Source organism: Mirounga leonina, unplaced genomic scaffold, assembly GCF_011800145.1.
Source record: "Mirounga leonina isolate KUSES-001 unplaced genomic scaffold, KU_Mleo_1.0 Mir_447, whole genome shotgun sequence".
Lineage (NCBI taxonomy): Eukaryota > Metazoa > Chordata > Mammalia > Carnivora > Phocidae > Mirounga > Mirounga leonina.
In genome coordinates this window covers 5,700,948-5,718,689 of record NW_023270757.1, presented here as the reverse complement: position 1 = coordinate 5,718,689, position 17,742 = coordinate 5,700,948, and the positions used below count along the sequence as shown (strand labels likewise).

The 17,742-nt window shown below is 36.1% G+C and overlaps 1 protein-coding gene and 1 long non-coding RNA gene across 6 annotated transcripts in view; one reads left to right on the top strand and one right to left on the bottom strand.

Moving 5' to 3' along the window:
• The window catches only part of ZDHHC21 (zinc finger DHHC-type palmitoyltransferase 21), a 60,301-nt gene that overhangs the window by 41,454 nt on the left and 1,105 nt on the right, over positions 1-17,742 (bottom strand). For 4 of the 5 annotated variants that reach the window (XM_034987969.1, XM_034987968.1, XM_034987972.1 and 1 more), the window contains exons 2-4: positions 10,650-10,781; positions 4,768-4,966; positions 3,385-3,483 (exon numbers count right to left, since the gene is read on the bottom strand). In XM_034987969.1, the coding sequence (XP_034843860.1) occupies positions 3,385-3,483; positions 4,768-4,921 (253 nt within the window). In that variant the 5' untranslated portion in view covers positions 4,922-4,966; positions 10,650-10,781. The remainder of the gene's footprint in view (positions 1-3,384; positions 3,484-4,767; positions 4,967-10,649; positions 10,782-17,742) is intronic. The other variant, XM_034987970.1, reaches the window with a different exon arrangement.
• The window catches only part of LOC117999057, a 20,747-nt gene continuing 16,951 nt past the window's right edge, over positions 13,947-17,742 (top strand). The window contains exons 1-2 of the long non-coding RNA XR_004676190.1: positions 13,947-13,999; positions 15,067-15,154. This is a non-coding gene — a long non-coding RNA (uncharacterized LOC117999057). The remainder of the gene's footprint in view (positions 14,000-15,066; positions 15,155-17,742) is intronic.

The following is a 17,742-nucleotide window of genomic DNA, read 5'->3' as shown; positions in this document are numbered from 1 at the left end:
AATAGACATTTAATGATTTCATTTGACCATTTCATCTACATCCTCAGAAGTTTATAAAAGTCAAATTCTGGGGATCTTTGTGTGGGACAGCAGAACCTCTTATATTCAAACTGCCTCATATATTTGGCAGGTCACATAGATACTAAATTTACTTAAAATCGATTATAAAACAGAAAGTCATGTAAAATATTTCAGAGTAATTCAATTAAAACATGGTTAAAATCAAAAGTATTAGGGCTTAAGTTTCCTTTCCTAAAGAATTCAATTATATGAAACTGCTCAACCTTAAAACAGTGATGAATAAATGTCACTTCTTATAGCCCCAACTCTCTAGTCATGCTAATGTTATTTTTTTACTGTTAAAATTTTGTTATTTTTTACTAAGTTAAAACCATATTTACAAAATAATCAGGAAATCAGCATCACGAGGCACATGATGACTTCAATATTCCCCAGAATCAAAGCAAAGGTGAATAAAGGGCTCAAATTATTAACCTCTATATAGAGGCGTGGTAAAAAATATGATGGAGACAAGTATTGGGGTGTCACCGCAGCTCTATAACAACCTGCTCTGTGACCTACAGAGGACAATCTACACTTGATTATTCAGTCTACCTACCTCATGCAATTACCATGAGGATCAAATGATAGGAGATAGTAAAGGACTTTGGAAATATTAAAATACAATAAATGAATGTGGTGGTGGTTGTTTTTTTCAATTGGGCAAAAGGTAAAGTCTCCGGGACTCAGTGAAGAAACCTAGGCCAAATGTCAACTGAGATCAGAAAGAATGCAGACATCCGAACAGCAACAAGATACCATGGAGTCTTCCATCACTAGGGTCTATAAGCTAAAGGTAACACGGTGGTTGAACGCAGATTCAGTTAGGCCTATAGACACACCTCGTTTAGTATTCACTTAAAACCAATGATTTTAAATTTTTAATTTTTTGTTAATTTTTTTAAATCACAAACGTGCTCTTAAAAACTGTAATTCTCTGGGGCACCTGGGTGGCTCAGTCGTTAAGCGTCTGCCTTCGGCTCAGGTCATGGTCCCAGGGTCCTGGGATCGAGCCCCGCGTCGGGCTCCCTGCTCAGTGGGGAGCCTGCTTCTCCCTCTCCCACTCCCCCTGCTTGTGTTCCCTCTCTCGCTGTCTCTGTCAAATAAATAAATAAAAAATCTTAAAAAAAAACAAAAACTGTAATTCTCTGTTTTCTCTTTAAAAATTGTAAGATCTATGAATACCGGGCCTACGTGACAATTTCACTGCAGCTACTGCCTTTGGATATGAGATTTTCAATATGAAATAGTTCTTTCTTGGCCCCTTTCACTGATTTGCAGTATCTGATACATGTAGGCATTTGAGTGACCACTGCACACCAAAGATTTTATCAGAAATGGGTCTTTTTTTTTTTATGTTCAATTAGCCAGCATATAGTACATCATTAGTTTTTGACGTAGTGTTCAATGATTCGGTAGTTGCGTGTAACACCCAGTGCTCATCACATCACGGTCCTGAGTTAGGAAAAGGTTGCTTCTCTAATTTTCTAGAAACACTGGGCTTTAGAAATGAAGGAGGCAATACATCCATCAATGTGTTAGAGAGCCTTTCTTTGGGTTAGGTTAGTTGAGAAAACAGATTCCGTACAAATTGCAGACTGCCACCCTCCCCGCCCAAACACACACAAAAACTGAGAGTGATGCTGCTTCTCTAAGTGAATAAAAACGAAATACTCGACACTGTTCTCAGAAACTTCTACAGTCACATAAACATCAGTGTCTTATCATTCCCATTTAATCATTAAATTTGCAAGGCCACGTATGTCCCTAAATGATGGGTCTCAAAAAACAACATTCAGGAACTCAAGGGAGACTCACTCCCTTAGTGACTTGCCACTAATCTAATTTCAGAAGGAATTAATGGGTTCCCCAATTTTTTACACACTGGAATCACCTGGAATCTTTGAAAAATGCTGATACCTGGCTCCTACCTCCATACATTATAATTTAATTAATATGGGTTTGGGATCAGGACACTGGGATTTTTTTTTTAATTATTTATTTATTTGACAGAGAGAGAGACACAGCGAGAGAGGGAACACAAGCAGGGGGAGTGGGAGAGGGAGAAGCAGACTCCCCGCTGAGCAGGGAGCCCGATGCAGGGCTCAATCCCAGGACCCTAGGACCATGACCTGAGCCGAAGGCAGACGCTCAACGACTGAGCCACCCAGGCACCCCAGGACACTGAGATTTTTAAAAGTTCCCTTGGTGACTCTAATGTCAGCAAGGTTGGAAAGCACTGAAGTACTACAGAAAGTGTTCTGATTCTCTAATGTCCAGCGAAGTCATAGGAATGTCTCCTTAGAAGAAAGTACAGAGAGTTCTCAAAGTTTATAGAACAAATGATGAGAAAGTGAAACTGAGGAAAGAGAGTTCCTGACGTTTACTATACCTGGCATGTAATAAAACAAGCAATACATTTTCAATTCATTTTTGTGGTTCAAATTGTTATTGTGCAATAAGGTGACCCCAAACTACCTTCAATTGACACTAAAATAAAAAGCTTTCAAATTTTTCACTGAATTGTTAAACTTGGAAAAATGTAGGCAATAGTATCATTACACTACAAATATTTACTCTAAGCAATATTCTATTTATAATATCACCAAGAGAGGGGCACCATCAAAAAGATCCCTTTATTAAATAAAAATATATCAGGTACTTATGTATCATTCAACAAGCATTTACCCAGCATCTACTAAGTGACAGAGATGGGCACTAAGGATACAGCACTGAACAAACGAAGAAAACAAAACAAAAAATCGACACCCTCACAGAGGCTATATAGGTATAGAGTAGGAGACAAGAAAAACAAGTAAAGTACAAAGAGGCAGAGAGTGGGGGATACCGGGAGTCAGCTGGGATTTGCGATTTTAAATAAAATAATACATTATATGAAAAAAGAAAAAAGAAGAAGATAGCAGGAGGGGAAGAATGAAGGGGGGAGAATCGGAGGGGGAGACAAACCATGAGAGACGATGGACTCTGAGAAACAAACTGAGGGTTCTAGAGGGGAGGGGGGTGGGGGGATGGGTTAGCCTGGTGATGCGTATTAAGGAGGACACGTTCTGCATGGGGCACTGGGTGTTACACGCAAACAATGAGTTATGGAAGACTACATCAAAAACTAATGATGTACTGTATGGTGATTAACATAACATAATAATAAAAAAAAAAGAAGTCTAGAAAGGAAACATCGGAGAAAAGACTTGAGAGTGGTGTTAGAGAACATATATAATGAATACATACTAAAGGCTATAAAATACATTCACAAAGTTAATAATGCCGAGAGAGCAAAAGTGATCAATCTGAAGAGCGCCATACCTCCGTGTGGAATCTTAGGGTTCTCGGGGAGTCTTCCTGGATCAGTAAATGAGGCCCTCACTAAAGCAACCAGACAAAATATGGCAATGCCATAGAATACTTTGAAATAAATAAGAAAGTTAAGTAAATAAAATCAGTCATTTATTCTTCAAAACACTTTATCAAAAAGCATATTCAAAGTTTAAATGCATGTTTTAATTAATGCCATCAGAATAAATAATTTTCAAAACTAAAATGGAAAAATGATTAAATAAAATAATTAAATATTCATTTCATTCATCAAATACTACTGCCAAGAGGACTATCTCATACATATTAACTTTAAATATTATTTTGCATAATAACTGATAAACTTGTTATAAATCAGATTTTTTATTAACAGAGATTCCTTGTCAATAATGGCATAAATGGGCTCCCTTTTAATTACTACATCTACTATATTTGACAGAATCAAAGCAGTATTTTAAAACCCATCCTACAATTAAACTTTTTCATTACCTCTAACTGGCTATCTTCAAACTTACTTTGAGTTAGAGATATTCAATTGCTCCTTTTAATTGAGCTTAAGATATTGATGTAATGTGAAAATAAAGAATCTAAAAATTTTGAGTTTTTAAAAGAATAACTAGAAAAACAACAGTAAGGAAAAACAGATTCATTCATTATAATTCTACCTTTTAAATGAATAAAAAAATAGGCATTTGGCGGGGGAGGGAGGAGGCCCGGCACCAGTAAGAGGAAACTCAGTTTGAGTGCTAACTCCAGGAATGATTGCATGGTACTGGTCAGTTTTATCACTTGTGTAATAGAGATTGTATTTCCCACAGCCCTTGTGAGGCCAAAATGACATAATGTACAAGGAAACTCCAAATGCCACGTACATGTAAAACATATCATTTCAGTCTTACTCTTTTAATCATAAGCAAGCCATCACCAAATGAACAACAGCAGAAAATAATTATCCAGAAGTTCAAAGTGTTATCATAATCAACGTAATTAGTAATCTTTGTATGATGAAAGCCTCATTTCTCAGTAATGTATATCATCTTCATTCTTAAAACTCCTTCCACATTTGAAATAAGTACATAATAGAAACATTAAAAATACACACAGACACACACAAAATAGCACTACTGTGCCAGTTTCAATGTAAACAAAACGACCTATATATACTTTGCAGTTAGCCATGGAGATGATACATCTATCCAACCCTGCAAAATCTATAAAAGCCAGTCTTTTTTAAAACTTCCCTAATTTAGTAAGTAACTTAATATTAATAGTGCTGATAGCATTAAAAGAAAAGTTATCATAGTGATACTATACTCCAAAAATATTCACAATGAGAAAACTAATTATATAAAGAAATAAAGATCAGGAACTTACTTATTATTAATATGCCTGGAATATGTCCTTCTTCATAGTGAGGAAAGAGGACAATTTTGGGAATTAAAACAATATTGTATAACCAGACAAAGACAATCAAACCCATGCAGCACCAACCATGTGGGTCAACAACAAAGTGAATCCGGAGACCCATTTTGCAGTCCTACAACTGCGTGCCAACCCACAAGGAAAGACGATCCTAAGGAGAGATGACAAAGAAAAAAAATTACTTACGTAGAAAAAATTATTTGACTGAAACACAACTACATTACCAGCAACTATAAGATGACGCCGAGTTTTCTTTGGATATTTTTGACAAAATGAAACACATCACAAAACAAAGAGAAGTTTCAGGATATTCAAACTTCATCAGAGGCTTCAAATCATTTAATTCCAATTTTTACTATGAGTTGCTATCACAGAGGATAAATTAGCAATACCTTCTGAAGCTAAACACAAGTCTGTCCTTAACCCAGCAATTCCATGTGTAAACCCAAGAGAAATGAGACACATGTCAAAAGATATGTGCAAAATATTTTAGTAGTTTTAATCATTAGACTAACTGATGGTCATACAAGTCAAAACAGTCCTCCTGTGGTGGGAGGGGAACATAAGGGAAACTTTGAGGGGCTAGAATTGTTCTCTATCTTGACCTGGGTGGTGTCTCATGGGTATATACCTATGTAAAAATTCACTGTACTGTGTACACTTAAGATTTGTGTGATTTATTTTAATTTTAAACCACAATACAATGCCTAATCATTTTGAAAAATAAAAAGCGGAAAGTAATCACAAGTTGCCAAAAATATTTAAATTCACAGAACAAAGCCCAACTAATCTTACTACTATCAATTCAAGAAGACTCCTGTTTAAATGGAGCTTTTTTCACTGAGCGTTAACAAAATGCTAATCGACCTTCCAGTGAGACACTTAAAGTTGATACTTCTATATTGATGGTACCAAAAAAGGTAATTTAAAATATATGCCTACCTTAGTAGATGAAATTTATAAGGCTTAAACAGGAAATTATAAGGTCAAGGGGGCACCTTTTACATAAAATAAAATGGAATAATACAATAACAAACTAGGACAGTGTTTCTCAAACCTGTCAGCAAACTGGAATCGACTGAGGAGCTTTTTAAAAATACTTATTCCCAGGCCCCATTCCAGATCTACTGAATCATAATTCTTTATGGAACAAAAGCTCAAAAACCAATAAAATGTTTTAAAATGTTCCCCAGGTGTCTCTGATAGTGCACACTGGTGTCTAGAAACCACTGATCCAAAAGCTTCCCTAAAACTTCCATGTTAGGGCAATGAGTTGAATTCAGTTCAACAAATTTATTCACAGAGCTGCCATAACATACCAGTTATTATAGATACAATGATGAATGAGATGTGGTCTTTGCTTACAGTAACTAACAGTCTACTGGGGAAAAGAGTCAGAAAAATGCGTTTAGTACAACTTGTTAAGTACCAGAGATGTGGACAAGAAGTCACCAGAGGCAGGAGCATCTAGTTAAATTAGGGCAAGACTTCCTCTAGGTGGTGAAATCAGAGTTCAGCTTTAAAAGATGAGTAAAAGTTATCCAAGCAAAGAAAAGTGACAACAATACTGCAAACAGAAAGAAGAGCAGGTGGTATACAAGAGTAAAAATTGTAGGAGGTATTACAAATTGCCATCATAAGTCATAAAGTTCGCAGTGGAGAGTGAGGGGTGAGAAATAAGGGGCTACCTCGTGAAAGACATAAAGATGCCACGTTAGAATGCTAAGACTTCATTCTTTGGCATTGGAAAGCTACTGATGCAAGAAGTTAACATAATGAGATTTATATTTTAAATAAAGTATTGAAGCTCTGGTGTCTAGGATAAAATTAAAGATCAGTTAAGCCAAAAAAAAAGCCAAAATTAGGTTTGAGAAGAGATCAACTGAGGAAACAGGTACAATCAAATCAGTATGTTTTACTAACTGACTGGATATTAGGGGTTACAGAGGAAAGAGTCAAGAAGGACTTGGAGATTTTCATCTTCTATCCCTCACTATCATCAGTTGGAGAGCTTCAGGGTGCCGCCCCTTAGAGGCCCTGCCAATGTTCTTTAAAGCTACAAAGCTACCAGAACAAAGAAAAAAAAAAAGATTTAGGATTAGCTAATTTTAAAGTAATACCCTGATCCTATTATCCTTAGAACATGCAAATACTGGAGCAGCAGAAAAAAAAAGACAAGAACTTAAACGCAACACCACCCAACTGTTTAAATCAGATATGGTCTAAATTAGTACTTATGTATGAATTTTAAAATAGGAATAGTGCCTAGGCCTTTAAAAAAGTAAAAGTTGAACTTCATTACCTTTTAATTAGAAAATTACAAGACCTATCAGTATCATTAAAGGAAGGAAAGTCACAGAGGATAAAGTATGCTATTTAATTTACTGGGTATCATTTTTTTAAAAACTAAAGGAGCTCAAATACAAATGATAAGCTGTCTACATAGCTAAAATGAGAAACATTAAAAAGAATGTTTTTTTTACAGTCTTGCCAACCATCAAGTGCCAAAAGAAATGACAGAAGGCTCTGTCTCTCAACATGTTCAATATTATTAACTTCATGTACCTTCTTTCTTGTAATGTTTCAGTTCCAGACAGGACTGAAAAACAGACTCTGAATTCCAATCATCACAGAGAACAGAGTAATTTCATTACTTATTTCTAAATTTATTAATATTAGAAACAGAAAAGCATTCAAGCCAGCAGAAGTATCAAACACTCATTCATGTTTCTGAACTCTATTTGTATCCTCCTCTACCACAGAATAACAAGCTCTTCTCAGGAGATTCCTCACAACTGAAGAATACTAGATACTGAAAAGCATACTTGAAGGTGTCTGATTTTCCTGCACGTGAGCATATATAGACAACAGGCTCTAAAAGAAAAAGCATCCCCAAGGAAAAGCAAGCAAAGAATAGAAAAATAAAACAATGAGTAAATAAGATGTTGAATTGTTTTTTAAATACCTGGTGAGTGAAAATTAGTGCCACATAAGCTTTATGGCTAGCTGTAGAGAAGCAAACAGTAGTCTTCGAAGAGCTCCAAATCAGATTACAACCAGCAACACGTACCTGGTTGAGTGGTAGGATCACTCCACTCAGTTAATATCTCCCAGGTGTGGCTTATGGCTGAACAGAAACTATTACACATCCTGAGCCACAACCAAACTGAACACAGCGCTGCTACTCGGTCTTAAGGGTGGCATTTGTAAAATACTTTCATTAGCCAGAGATTCTAACACGCTAATTTGTATATTACAAGGTGAGTTCATAACTCAAACTTTGATGTAACTAGTGGACATACTGGTACTTCAACATTTCTTAAGATTGTTATCTGGTAACTCTACTTGAGTGCTGTGACTAACTTCATTAATGATGTAAATTACTACAGCACCAACTTTTTTTTTTAAAGATATTATTCAACTCTAATAAACTAGACTACATAAATACTTACAATGTCCAAACTATTCTAGGAGGAAATGACCTTTTCTTGCCTTTTTAGGCCACTAGATTTTACCATGTATTTTCCTCAGGAAGAATGCTCGAATCCACTACGAAAAGAAAGGGATGGAAAACTATTATAGGACCAAAAACTATAAAATCAAAATGCAGCTTTTAGAAAATGATAGAAATTAGCCAAGATAATTTACAAGAAATCTAGCCAAATGTTCTCTCTAAACTTAGTTTTATATGACTCTCCACCTCAGCCAGTAGTCTTACGAATGTTCCATGAATATGAAAAAAACATTCCCTCTCTCATTCCTCCTATCTGAAATGTCCCTACCATTTTGCTCACTCTATTTAAATTCAATTCACACTTCAAGGTCAATTTGAATCTCATTCTCCAGATGAAATTTTTCCTGCCACCTCAGTTCACAGTGATTTTCCTCTTCTAAATTCCAAATACAAAACAAAACTAGTACAAGAAAATAGCAAGTGGTTTTATAATCTCAAAATGAGGAAGACCTTCACAAACAAGACCTTCACAGACGAGACCACATAAAGATTAAAATTTCTGAGGCCTAAAACACATACCAAAAACAAAGTTAAAAGACAAAGTATCCCTTTTAAAAAACATTACAACATATGACTGGTAAGAGGCATACAAGATAAATACACAGAGAAGCAATTCACAAAGAAAAAAAATTTAATGGCTAATCATTACTGATTAGGAAAATGTGAAATAACTAGGTATGTTTTTTCATCCTTTGTACTCACAAAATTTTGGAAAGATTACCCAATGATGAGAGAGCACAGAGAAAAAGACACTCCCACCCATTACTGTGATGCATGTAAACTGATACAATCATCTTTAGAGGGCAATGTAGCAGTATCTATTAAAAAGTCAAACTCTCTGATCCTTTGACAAACTATTTGACCCAGCAGTTTTATGTCTAGTAAGAGCTACCAAAGTACCCATCAGAGTGTGGAGGGACATGTACATTCAAGGTGTTTCACACAGTGCTTTTTTGTATTCACAAAAATTGGGCACAACATCAATGTTCATGAAGAGGGAGGGGAATGATCAAATAAATTATAAGACATCCAAGGTGTAGAGTTATTTCCAAGCTACTGCAATTAAAAAAAAAAAGAAAGGAAAAAAGGAGGTAGATCTAAATCTGCATATGGCTACCCACACGTAGTGTTGAATGAAAGAAAGGAGGTTATGAGAAAGAAAGGAGGTTATGAGAAAAAGCTTAACAGTGGTTTCCTGGAGGAGAGGAGGATAATGAGAGACTAGGAAAAGGTATAAGGGAACATTCTGATTCCCTCATAAAGATCTCTATCTTGGTATGAATTTGAGATACACAGGTTGTGAACGTGTCCAAAGTCGGCAAATGTACACTTAAGAATGGTGCATTTCATGGTATGTAAATATACCTTTTAAAAAGCCCTATAAACCAACATTGAACTCTAGCTAATGATATGTAGGCTGAAGTATCAGGGAGGGGGCAGAAGGAGGAAATGTACTAATGTCTGCAATTTACTATGAAATGGATCAAAAAAAAATAAAGTGGATTGACGGATGGACAGAGATGGTTGAGCATGTTATGAAGTTTAATAAAATATTAGTTGTAGAATCTAGGTGATAGGTATTCAGATGTTACACCATAAAATTTTTTCAACTCTTCTGTTTAAAATTTTCATAACTGAATGTTGCAGGGGAAAGCAAATTATAGAAAAGTTTGTATAACATGATTCTTTTAAAAAAAAAACAAACATGTATTAGTAATTTCTATATATGTACAGAGGAAAAAAGTATAGAAGAAAACATATCCATCAAACTGTTAACATGAGTGGTTATCACTGGGCTGAGGAAGGATAGAGCAGTGCAAAGCAAGCTTTCACATCTCATGTATGGATTATGTGTTCTTCTAGGTTTATTAATAAAGATATGTACTTCTAAATTCTTTTCAACCAACTGAAAAATAAAGATTACCTAGGGGTTCTGATTAGACACTACAACCTTGTACACAAGATGTTTCATTTAAGCTCTCTTTATCGCTACATTTATTAACCTAATATTAAGTGCGTTTAAAGTTAATATTTTTTAAAATGCAGTGTAGAAGCATCAGCTGTAAAGCCACGTCAGATTTGTGTTTCTGAAATTTGTATTACTTACAGATTATTTTTCTCTATGGAAAAAGAAATTTCTTATTTAAGAAATATCTAGTTAAAATTTAATATGAAAAAATTTAAATAAACATAATGTAACTACAATTATCTTTTTTTTGCAAATGGATAACTGTTAAATGCACCTAAAAATAAGACTTTAAGGACACTATGCCACATAATACAGAAACATATTCCCATGTAAAATTAAATGTAGACTTACCACTTGCAAATTCACCAAGATGTGTTGTAATTTTTCTGGTGCTTGCATTTAGAGGTTTTATCTTGATTCATTCCTTTTTTAGTTACATCCCAGCAAATGGATCTCTCCTCAGTAACAGTTCTCCATGAGAATCTATTAATGGTTTAACAAATAATGATCTCTTACAAAGATAAAAACTGTAAGCCGCTAAATAGTCTGTGAAAATGTCAGTTACGAAAGTTTTAAATTCACAAATAAGATCAACTCCACCTGATTGTGTGTTTTCATACCCTACCCCATCCCCCCAATCTGCAATTGATTGCCACTGTACAGGAAAGTTCTCTCCTTTGAAACCACCCAGTTCCCAGAAAATCAAATTACTATTGTATGTCCAACACTTGGGCTTCATCAAACTTCCTAACCACAAATCACAAAGTGACAACAGACTCTGAGATCACTGATGAGACAAAATGCAATGGAATGTCTATCAAGATGTGAGGCTGGGAACTATCCCATCACAACTGATAAACATAAACTAAAGAGTTTAAAATAGAAGCAAGTTTTAGTTTAAAATATTTTAAGGAAAAAAGCTATCCTCCTGTAATGAACCATTAAGAGAATCAGCCATAAAAGTTAGTTTCTACAGTCCAAGCTTAAACAATAATAAAGAGTTCTAGATAACATATATACACTGATTATGTATTTTATTAGTTCACTTAGCATCGATTGACTAAATACTATGCTTTTGCACAGGATACAGATAAAAAAGAGATGAGCCCCATCCTCAGTGAAGACAGACTAGTAAACAGACCAGATCAATATCTTTGTAAGACAAGGTGAGATAGAGGGCAAGACGGCAGGAATGCATCTCATATAGTAAGGGTATTAGCTCATGGAACTTTTTTCAGTTATGGGAATATTTACGTGCATACTAGGTTGTAGTACAAAAGGTATTTCCTATGGTGAGTTGCCATCAGGAAAAGGTTTCTGGAGAGAGTGAAACCTGTGAGTTAGCTAGTCAAAGAATGAGGCTCTTCTGAACAAGGGAGCGAAATATGCAAAAGTATAGACGCAGGCAGAGAAAACCTAAGTAAACTGAAATTACTAGAGTCATTGCATATGGAAGAATGGGGTAAAACATGTTTAACCTTTCGAACACACTCACCTCTAAGAAATATATTTCGTAACATTACCAGTACACACAGAAATATATGATATGAGAATGTTCTATACTCATTAAATGATATAATTGAAAAAGTTTAATGAAATATTTGCCCTTATTACATGTGATGTACTCTGATACTGTTATTCTATTTTACCCTAGTTCATTTTAATAAAAATATATAATGTTGGTCATAGCCCACTAAAGGGATTCCATAACCCACAACAAAAGAGTAATCTAAGAGGGAAAAACACTGTTAAACCATGCTAATGAATTTGGACTTTGCACTGAACACAGTGGAAAACCACTGCAGGATTTTAGGCGGAAGAATGCCATGATGAAGTTCACATTTTGGAAAGAACAGCAATACTATGAAGGATGGACTTGGGTGGATGGATAAAGCTCCAAAATGGACTACATAAAATAAGCTAGGCTTACTGGTTACCCAGGTGAGAAATGAGGGCACGTGGGAAGACCAAAACAGTAGTGACTTGTAAGGGGAGTGTGGAGGAGCAGGGGTAAAGAAGGAATACTTAGGACAGGAGACATGCTGGAAAGGGGCAGATTAAGAATTTAACGAGTAAAATTGACAGGACTTGGTGATCAATTGGAAGCAAAGGGCAGACTGTAGGTTTTTGGCTTAGGGACTATGTGAAGGGTGGTACCATTCTCCAAGACAGGAAATGAAGGACAAGTTACGAGTTTCTTAAGCATACTGTTTACCATAGCAAAAGGAAAGTTTTACACACTAAGGATGTGAGAAATGTATCAAAATCCTTAGTATTACATTTCCATTCCCCTTATAGACTTTTTAAATTGGATTTTCTCCCAGCGTCAATTTTTCTACGGTCATGATTGTTAGATTGTCCAATGTGATTTGTTTCACTTTCTAAGATAATTTACAGTGCTTTCCTTGCCCGCACCTTTGATTTCTTAGGGACAAAATATGGAATGACAAAGTACAGGAGCTGCTACTCTAATAGCAAATGAATGAATTCATCTTCTTCTAGACAAAATCGCAAGCAGAATTAAATGCAGTACAACAAAATGTCTGAGACGGCCAAAGTCAATAATCTGCTATGGCGAGGACTCCAGGGTGGCTTCCTAATGTCTCAGCAAGACAGTACTTCCTGTCAGTGTTATTAGGTAACAGCCCAAGTCAAACGTCTATGAGTCAAACCCCGGTCACTCACTGGCTTGGACTCAAGGAAAACTCCTACTTTACATTTTCAGTTATTACAGCTACACTGAAGCATAGCATTTACAACGGGATGCCCATTTTATCAAATTCAGCAGCATCACCGACATCATGGAATCAAATCTCACCTATGAGGTACAGAAACAATGCTAGGCTTAAAACTCCATGTAAATTTGGGATAACGAAGAATATCCAAAGTTCTATAACTATAAAAGGTCATAAAGTCATTAAATATTTTTAACATTATGTCTGAAAGAATATAATCAACAATTCACAGAGCAAACCAAAAAAAAAAAAATTTCCACAGAAAGTTCCGAAAACGGTTAATATATGGATATATAAAATTTAAACTTATAATTGCACCTTAAAATGAAGTTACAACTACATACTTTTAAACATATTTAAACTTCTGATGTTATCTACTCTGAAAATTGGCCAAGATAAATAATTCTACCTAAAATACCAAGCTACAGGGGCACCTGGGTGGCTCAGATGATTAGGCAGCTGACTCTTGATTTCGGCTCAGGTCATGATCTCAGGGTCCTGGGATAGGTCCTGAATCAGGCTCCACACTCTCTTTGCCCCTCCCCTTGCTCCTGCTCTCTCTCTCTCTCTCTCTCAAATAAATAAATAAATCATTTAAATATATATGTGTGTGTGTATATATATATATAAAGATTAAAAAATGTATCAGGCTATAGCTGTCTCCAATAATTAGCCAAGGGGGTAGTTCAATTTTTAAAATATCACATAGGTATTCAGTTTATTTCAACAGAGTAGGAAATTAATCTTGTGGGGATATGAAAAAGAGAGCCACATTCAAATTATGACACAGCCTCCAAGCTGCCGTTTCTTTTCAAGCTTCCGTTTAGCCATCTGTAAAATGATGATAAAAATAACTCCCGGAATTGTTGTCATGCTTAAATGAGAAACTGCCTGACAAATGAAAAGCAACTCCCAAAATAGTAACTTTAAAGGGGAGTGGGGGACAGGAGAGGAAGAGAGACAAAGGTAAGTTTTACTTCTAATCCTGCAAACTCCAGAATCAAACAGTGTTTCTGGGTCCCTACCTTTAAAGTCGTGATACAATCTAACCATACCCCAGCTCTACTTCCTCTAACACTAAAGTCTGAGAACACTTGTCAGGGATGAGAAACCTCCCACAGCCCAGCCTTTCAGCTGCTATCATACTATGAGCACAGAGGGAAGTTTTATTTGCACGTGTTGGCATGGGGTCTCTTCAAGCAGAAAACTGAAAATAGAGATTTGATCTAAAATAGATGGACTGAACTAAAACCTGTAAACCAAAATCTTTCAAGGAAAAGCAGAAGGGCTGGTAAGTTAAGGACTAAAACACAGTTGCGAGCAAATCAGGACCAGATTTCAGAAGCTAATGAAGAATGCACAATCAAAGTAGGGAATTTTGACTCAATGCTGAGGTCTCCAGGAAGACTTTGTGAAAATGTGGGTGGGCAAAGTGTCAAAGGAGAACATACTTGCACCACCAATGGTTTCAAGAACCCACTTCTAGAACAAGCCCTTAAATCACTACCTTCTAGGCAAAACTGAACATAAGACATTGCTCCTCTGTGTACCTGCTTCATGAGTGAAAAATAAATGTAAATTAATACCTCTATTAAAAATATTGCACTGCAGTGACACACCTCATCGGAATTCCCTAACAGAAAATAAAAATAGCTTGGAAGGTGTGGGATGATATGAATTAAAGATACCAAATCCTGCTTCAGTCAGTATAAAGTGTCTACGTTGGAATCTTCACTGAGGAAGGCAGGGATGTTGTGGGAGAGAGTCAGGAAAGGCGAGAAGAACTAAAGTTGAATGTAGAGTAGGGACAGAAGGCAACAGATAACCTTTGCTTCAAACACAGCACAAGAAAAAACCTTCAGATAAAGTAAAAGCCAGAAATGAAGAGGCTCTGGCGTTTCCTGGACATGAACCTGACATGTTCTTCCAAGGGGAAAGGGAAACTAGCTACCTACCTCTAGTACCCACTCCACCAAGACAAACTGAAAAAAAAAAAAAAAAAAAAATACTAAATCAGATTTCCTTCCCACCAGGCTCTACCAAAGCAGGCACAGTTTAAGAACAACAATACTGAAAGAAATCATCACTCCGTCTTGCTTGAAGCTGAAAATCCTACAGGAGGTAAAGTTATTCATTCCATAATTATGGATAAAAGGCTTAAAATCAGAAGCCTGGCTGAGTCACACCCGAGCATGTTAAAGTTAGAACTAACATAAAACTAATCAGCGAGTGGCAAAATACTCATTTTTACCTAACCTGCCCTTTTGTGGAAGTGGCAACAGGTAGATGAAGAGAGCAGATACCCTGTCAGCCCCTTAAATGGGATGAGGTAAATCTACCTCCGAGGTAAAGCACAGGGCAAGAGGAGGCCTCAAAGGCAGAAGAAAAACTTTGAAAATGTCACGTCTTTTCCCTAGGGTACATCAAAAGAGGGAAATAAGTAAATAAACTATCACCCTAAGATATTTCTGGCGAGGTAGCTACCGATGAGAGCAGTGCTACTTCACATGTGTGAATAACTAGGTTTATTCAATTTACCAATGATTCTTTTTTTATTGTATTATGTTAATCACCATACATTACATAAATTTACCAATGATTCTTAACCAAAAAAATCACTATGCTGACAACAAAGAGGGTTTTTTCCATCTATTCTTGTCTCTTACCTGTATTTTTCACTGATACAAAATAGTTCAAACATTTTTCAGCTTTAATAAGAGCTATAAGTGCACTGATTATTCTACTAGATGTTAAAATGCCATTTATATTTAGTGCACTTGAAAAACTGAATCTGAGCCCTAATGTTTTACTAAAGCAATATAAAATTCCTTCATACCTTAATATAAAAGTAAAACTCAGCTTTAGAAAAAACTCCCTGGTAATAAAGATAGATTTTCTTCTGCCTTCCCTGTTATACCTGTTAATACTGACACTACCATTATGTAGCCTTCTATGCTGAAAAAGATTGCATTGACTCACACTCAATTACAATCCCAGAAAAAAACCTCCATGGAGGCAATACTAGACTTCTCAATTAGTTTCTTCACTAATACAGGGCATGATTTTATCCATGCACTTTTCTACAGGTTCTCAATCAGTCCCTCTGAATTAAAGAAATCAGGCAGTGGGCAAATAAGTAAAAATTTTGATTCACACTGATCACTCCTTCTTTAGAATCTACCTGTTAAGCTGATGGTTACATGTACGCATTTACCTGCATTTTTATTAAATAAAACACCCCAGAGATAGGTAGGCAGTGTGACACGGTTACCATCATTTTATTTAAAATATGCTCTATTTCTTTTATTCCAACTACAGCTTCTAAAGTATTTTACCTTTAACAGAAATCACCACCATTTGAAGGGACCTAATTATGATCCCATCGGTTTACATCCAAAATGAGGAATTCAAAATGAGGGATTCTACACCAAATACTATTCCAAAAGTATAGAATATACATTTTTTTGTTATATTTTGATACAATTTTCCTAATACTTCTTCAGGTATATGTTTAAAATGTACTCTTAACATGTTAAAGGGTTTTAAATTAATTACAAACGTAGCATATGCCAAATAGGTATGGAATAGCTAAAACGAGCCTTAAAGAATTTAGCCTAACTCCTTAGTTGTGTAGATGAGAAAACAGGGTGGATCACTGACCTATCCATGACCCTACAGCTAGATTGTGACAGCAGTGGGACTAGAATCTAGTTTTTCTTTCCACTACACTAAATCTCATTTGGTTCCTTCTTTCCAATTGATTTCTCACCTCATCTCTTCCTCAAAAATCTTTTTGCCATTAAGAGGTTCAACAACTAAAGCAACATAAAACACTGCTCTGGATTTTATCTGTAAAATAAGTAAAATCTAAAGAAATGGGAGGATTTAACAAGACATTGCACAAAAAGCCAAGGAAGGCACATACCAGGCAGTCATCAAATAACTATTATGGTTCGTTATTACTATTTTTACAAGGAAGGTAGTGTTTTTTTTTTTAAGGATACATACATATTAGCATCCTAGGCTGAGGATCCATCTGACACATCACCTTTTTTAACTTGCGCTTAATTATCCTTAGTCGTCTTTTAGGCTGTAACTTTACACTATGATTTATGACCCACCCACAATGACCTTAATTTTTTTTTGCTCTTGTATTTTATGAACTGCTATAACTGCAATATTTTCGAGTAATAACCGGTCAGGTTCTCTCGGCCCTAGAGATACAGCCATCCTCCACTGACTCACAAGGGATTTTAAAATGTGACCCAAATATAGCTTGAGAAACCACAACTTTAAATGGACTCTCCACTTAAAATCCAGCAACCTATTTATTATAGTAAATGGTAACAAGTGCAAACTGCTGCCACCCATAAGCCATTTTCTCAGAATCACTCTTGGATCTGGGCGGAGGGAGGCAGAAGGTCAATAAGGGAGCAAACTCTGCTCCTGCTAGTCCTCTGCAGCCTCGCGCCGGTGATCTGGAAATGAATGAAAGGCGGCGATAACAGAGAGAAACCCGGGATCCCTGCGCAGGTCTCCGGGCGGGGCTGCACAGAGGAAAACTGTAGTGCACAGGCGAGAAACTCAGGGCACAGGTTTAAAAAATTAAAAAGCAAAAGCAAAAAAACCCACCCCAAATCACCTCGGCTAGAGCAGCACCCCCACCCCCACTCCCAGTTCTGGAAGGGGAGCTGGCGGGCGGCGGCGGC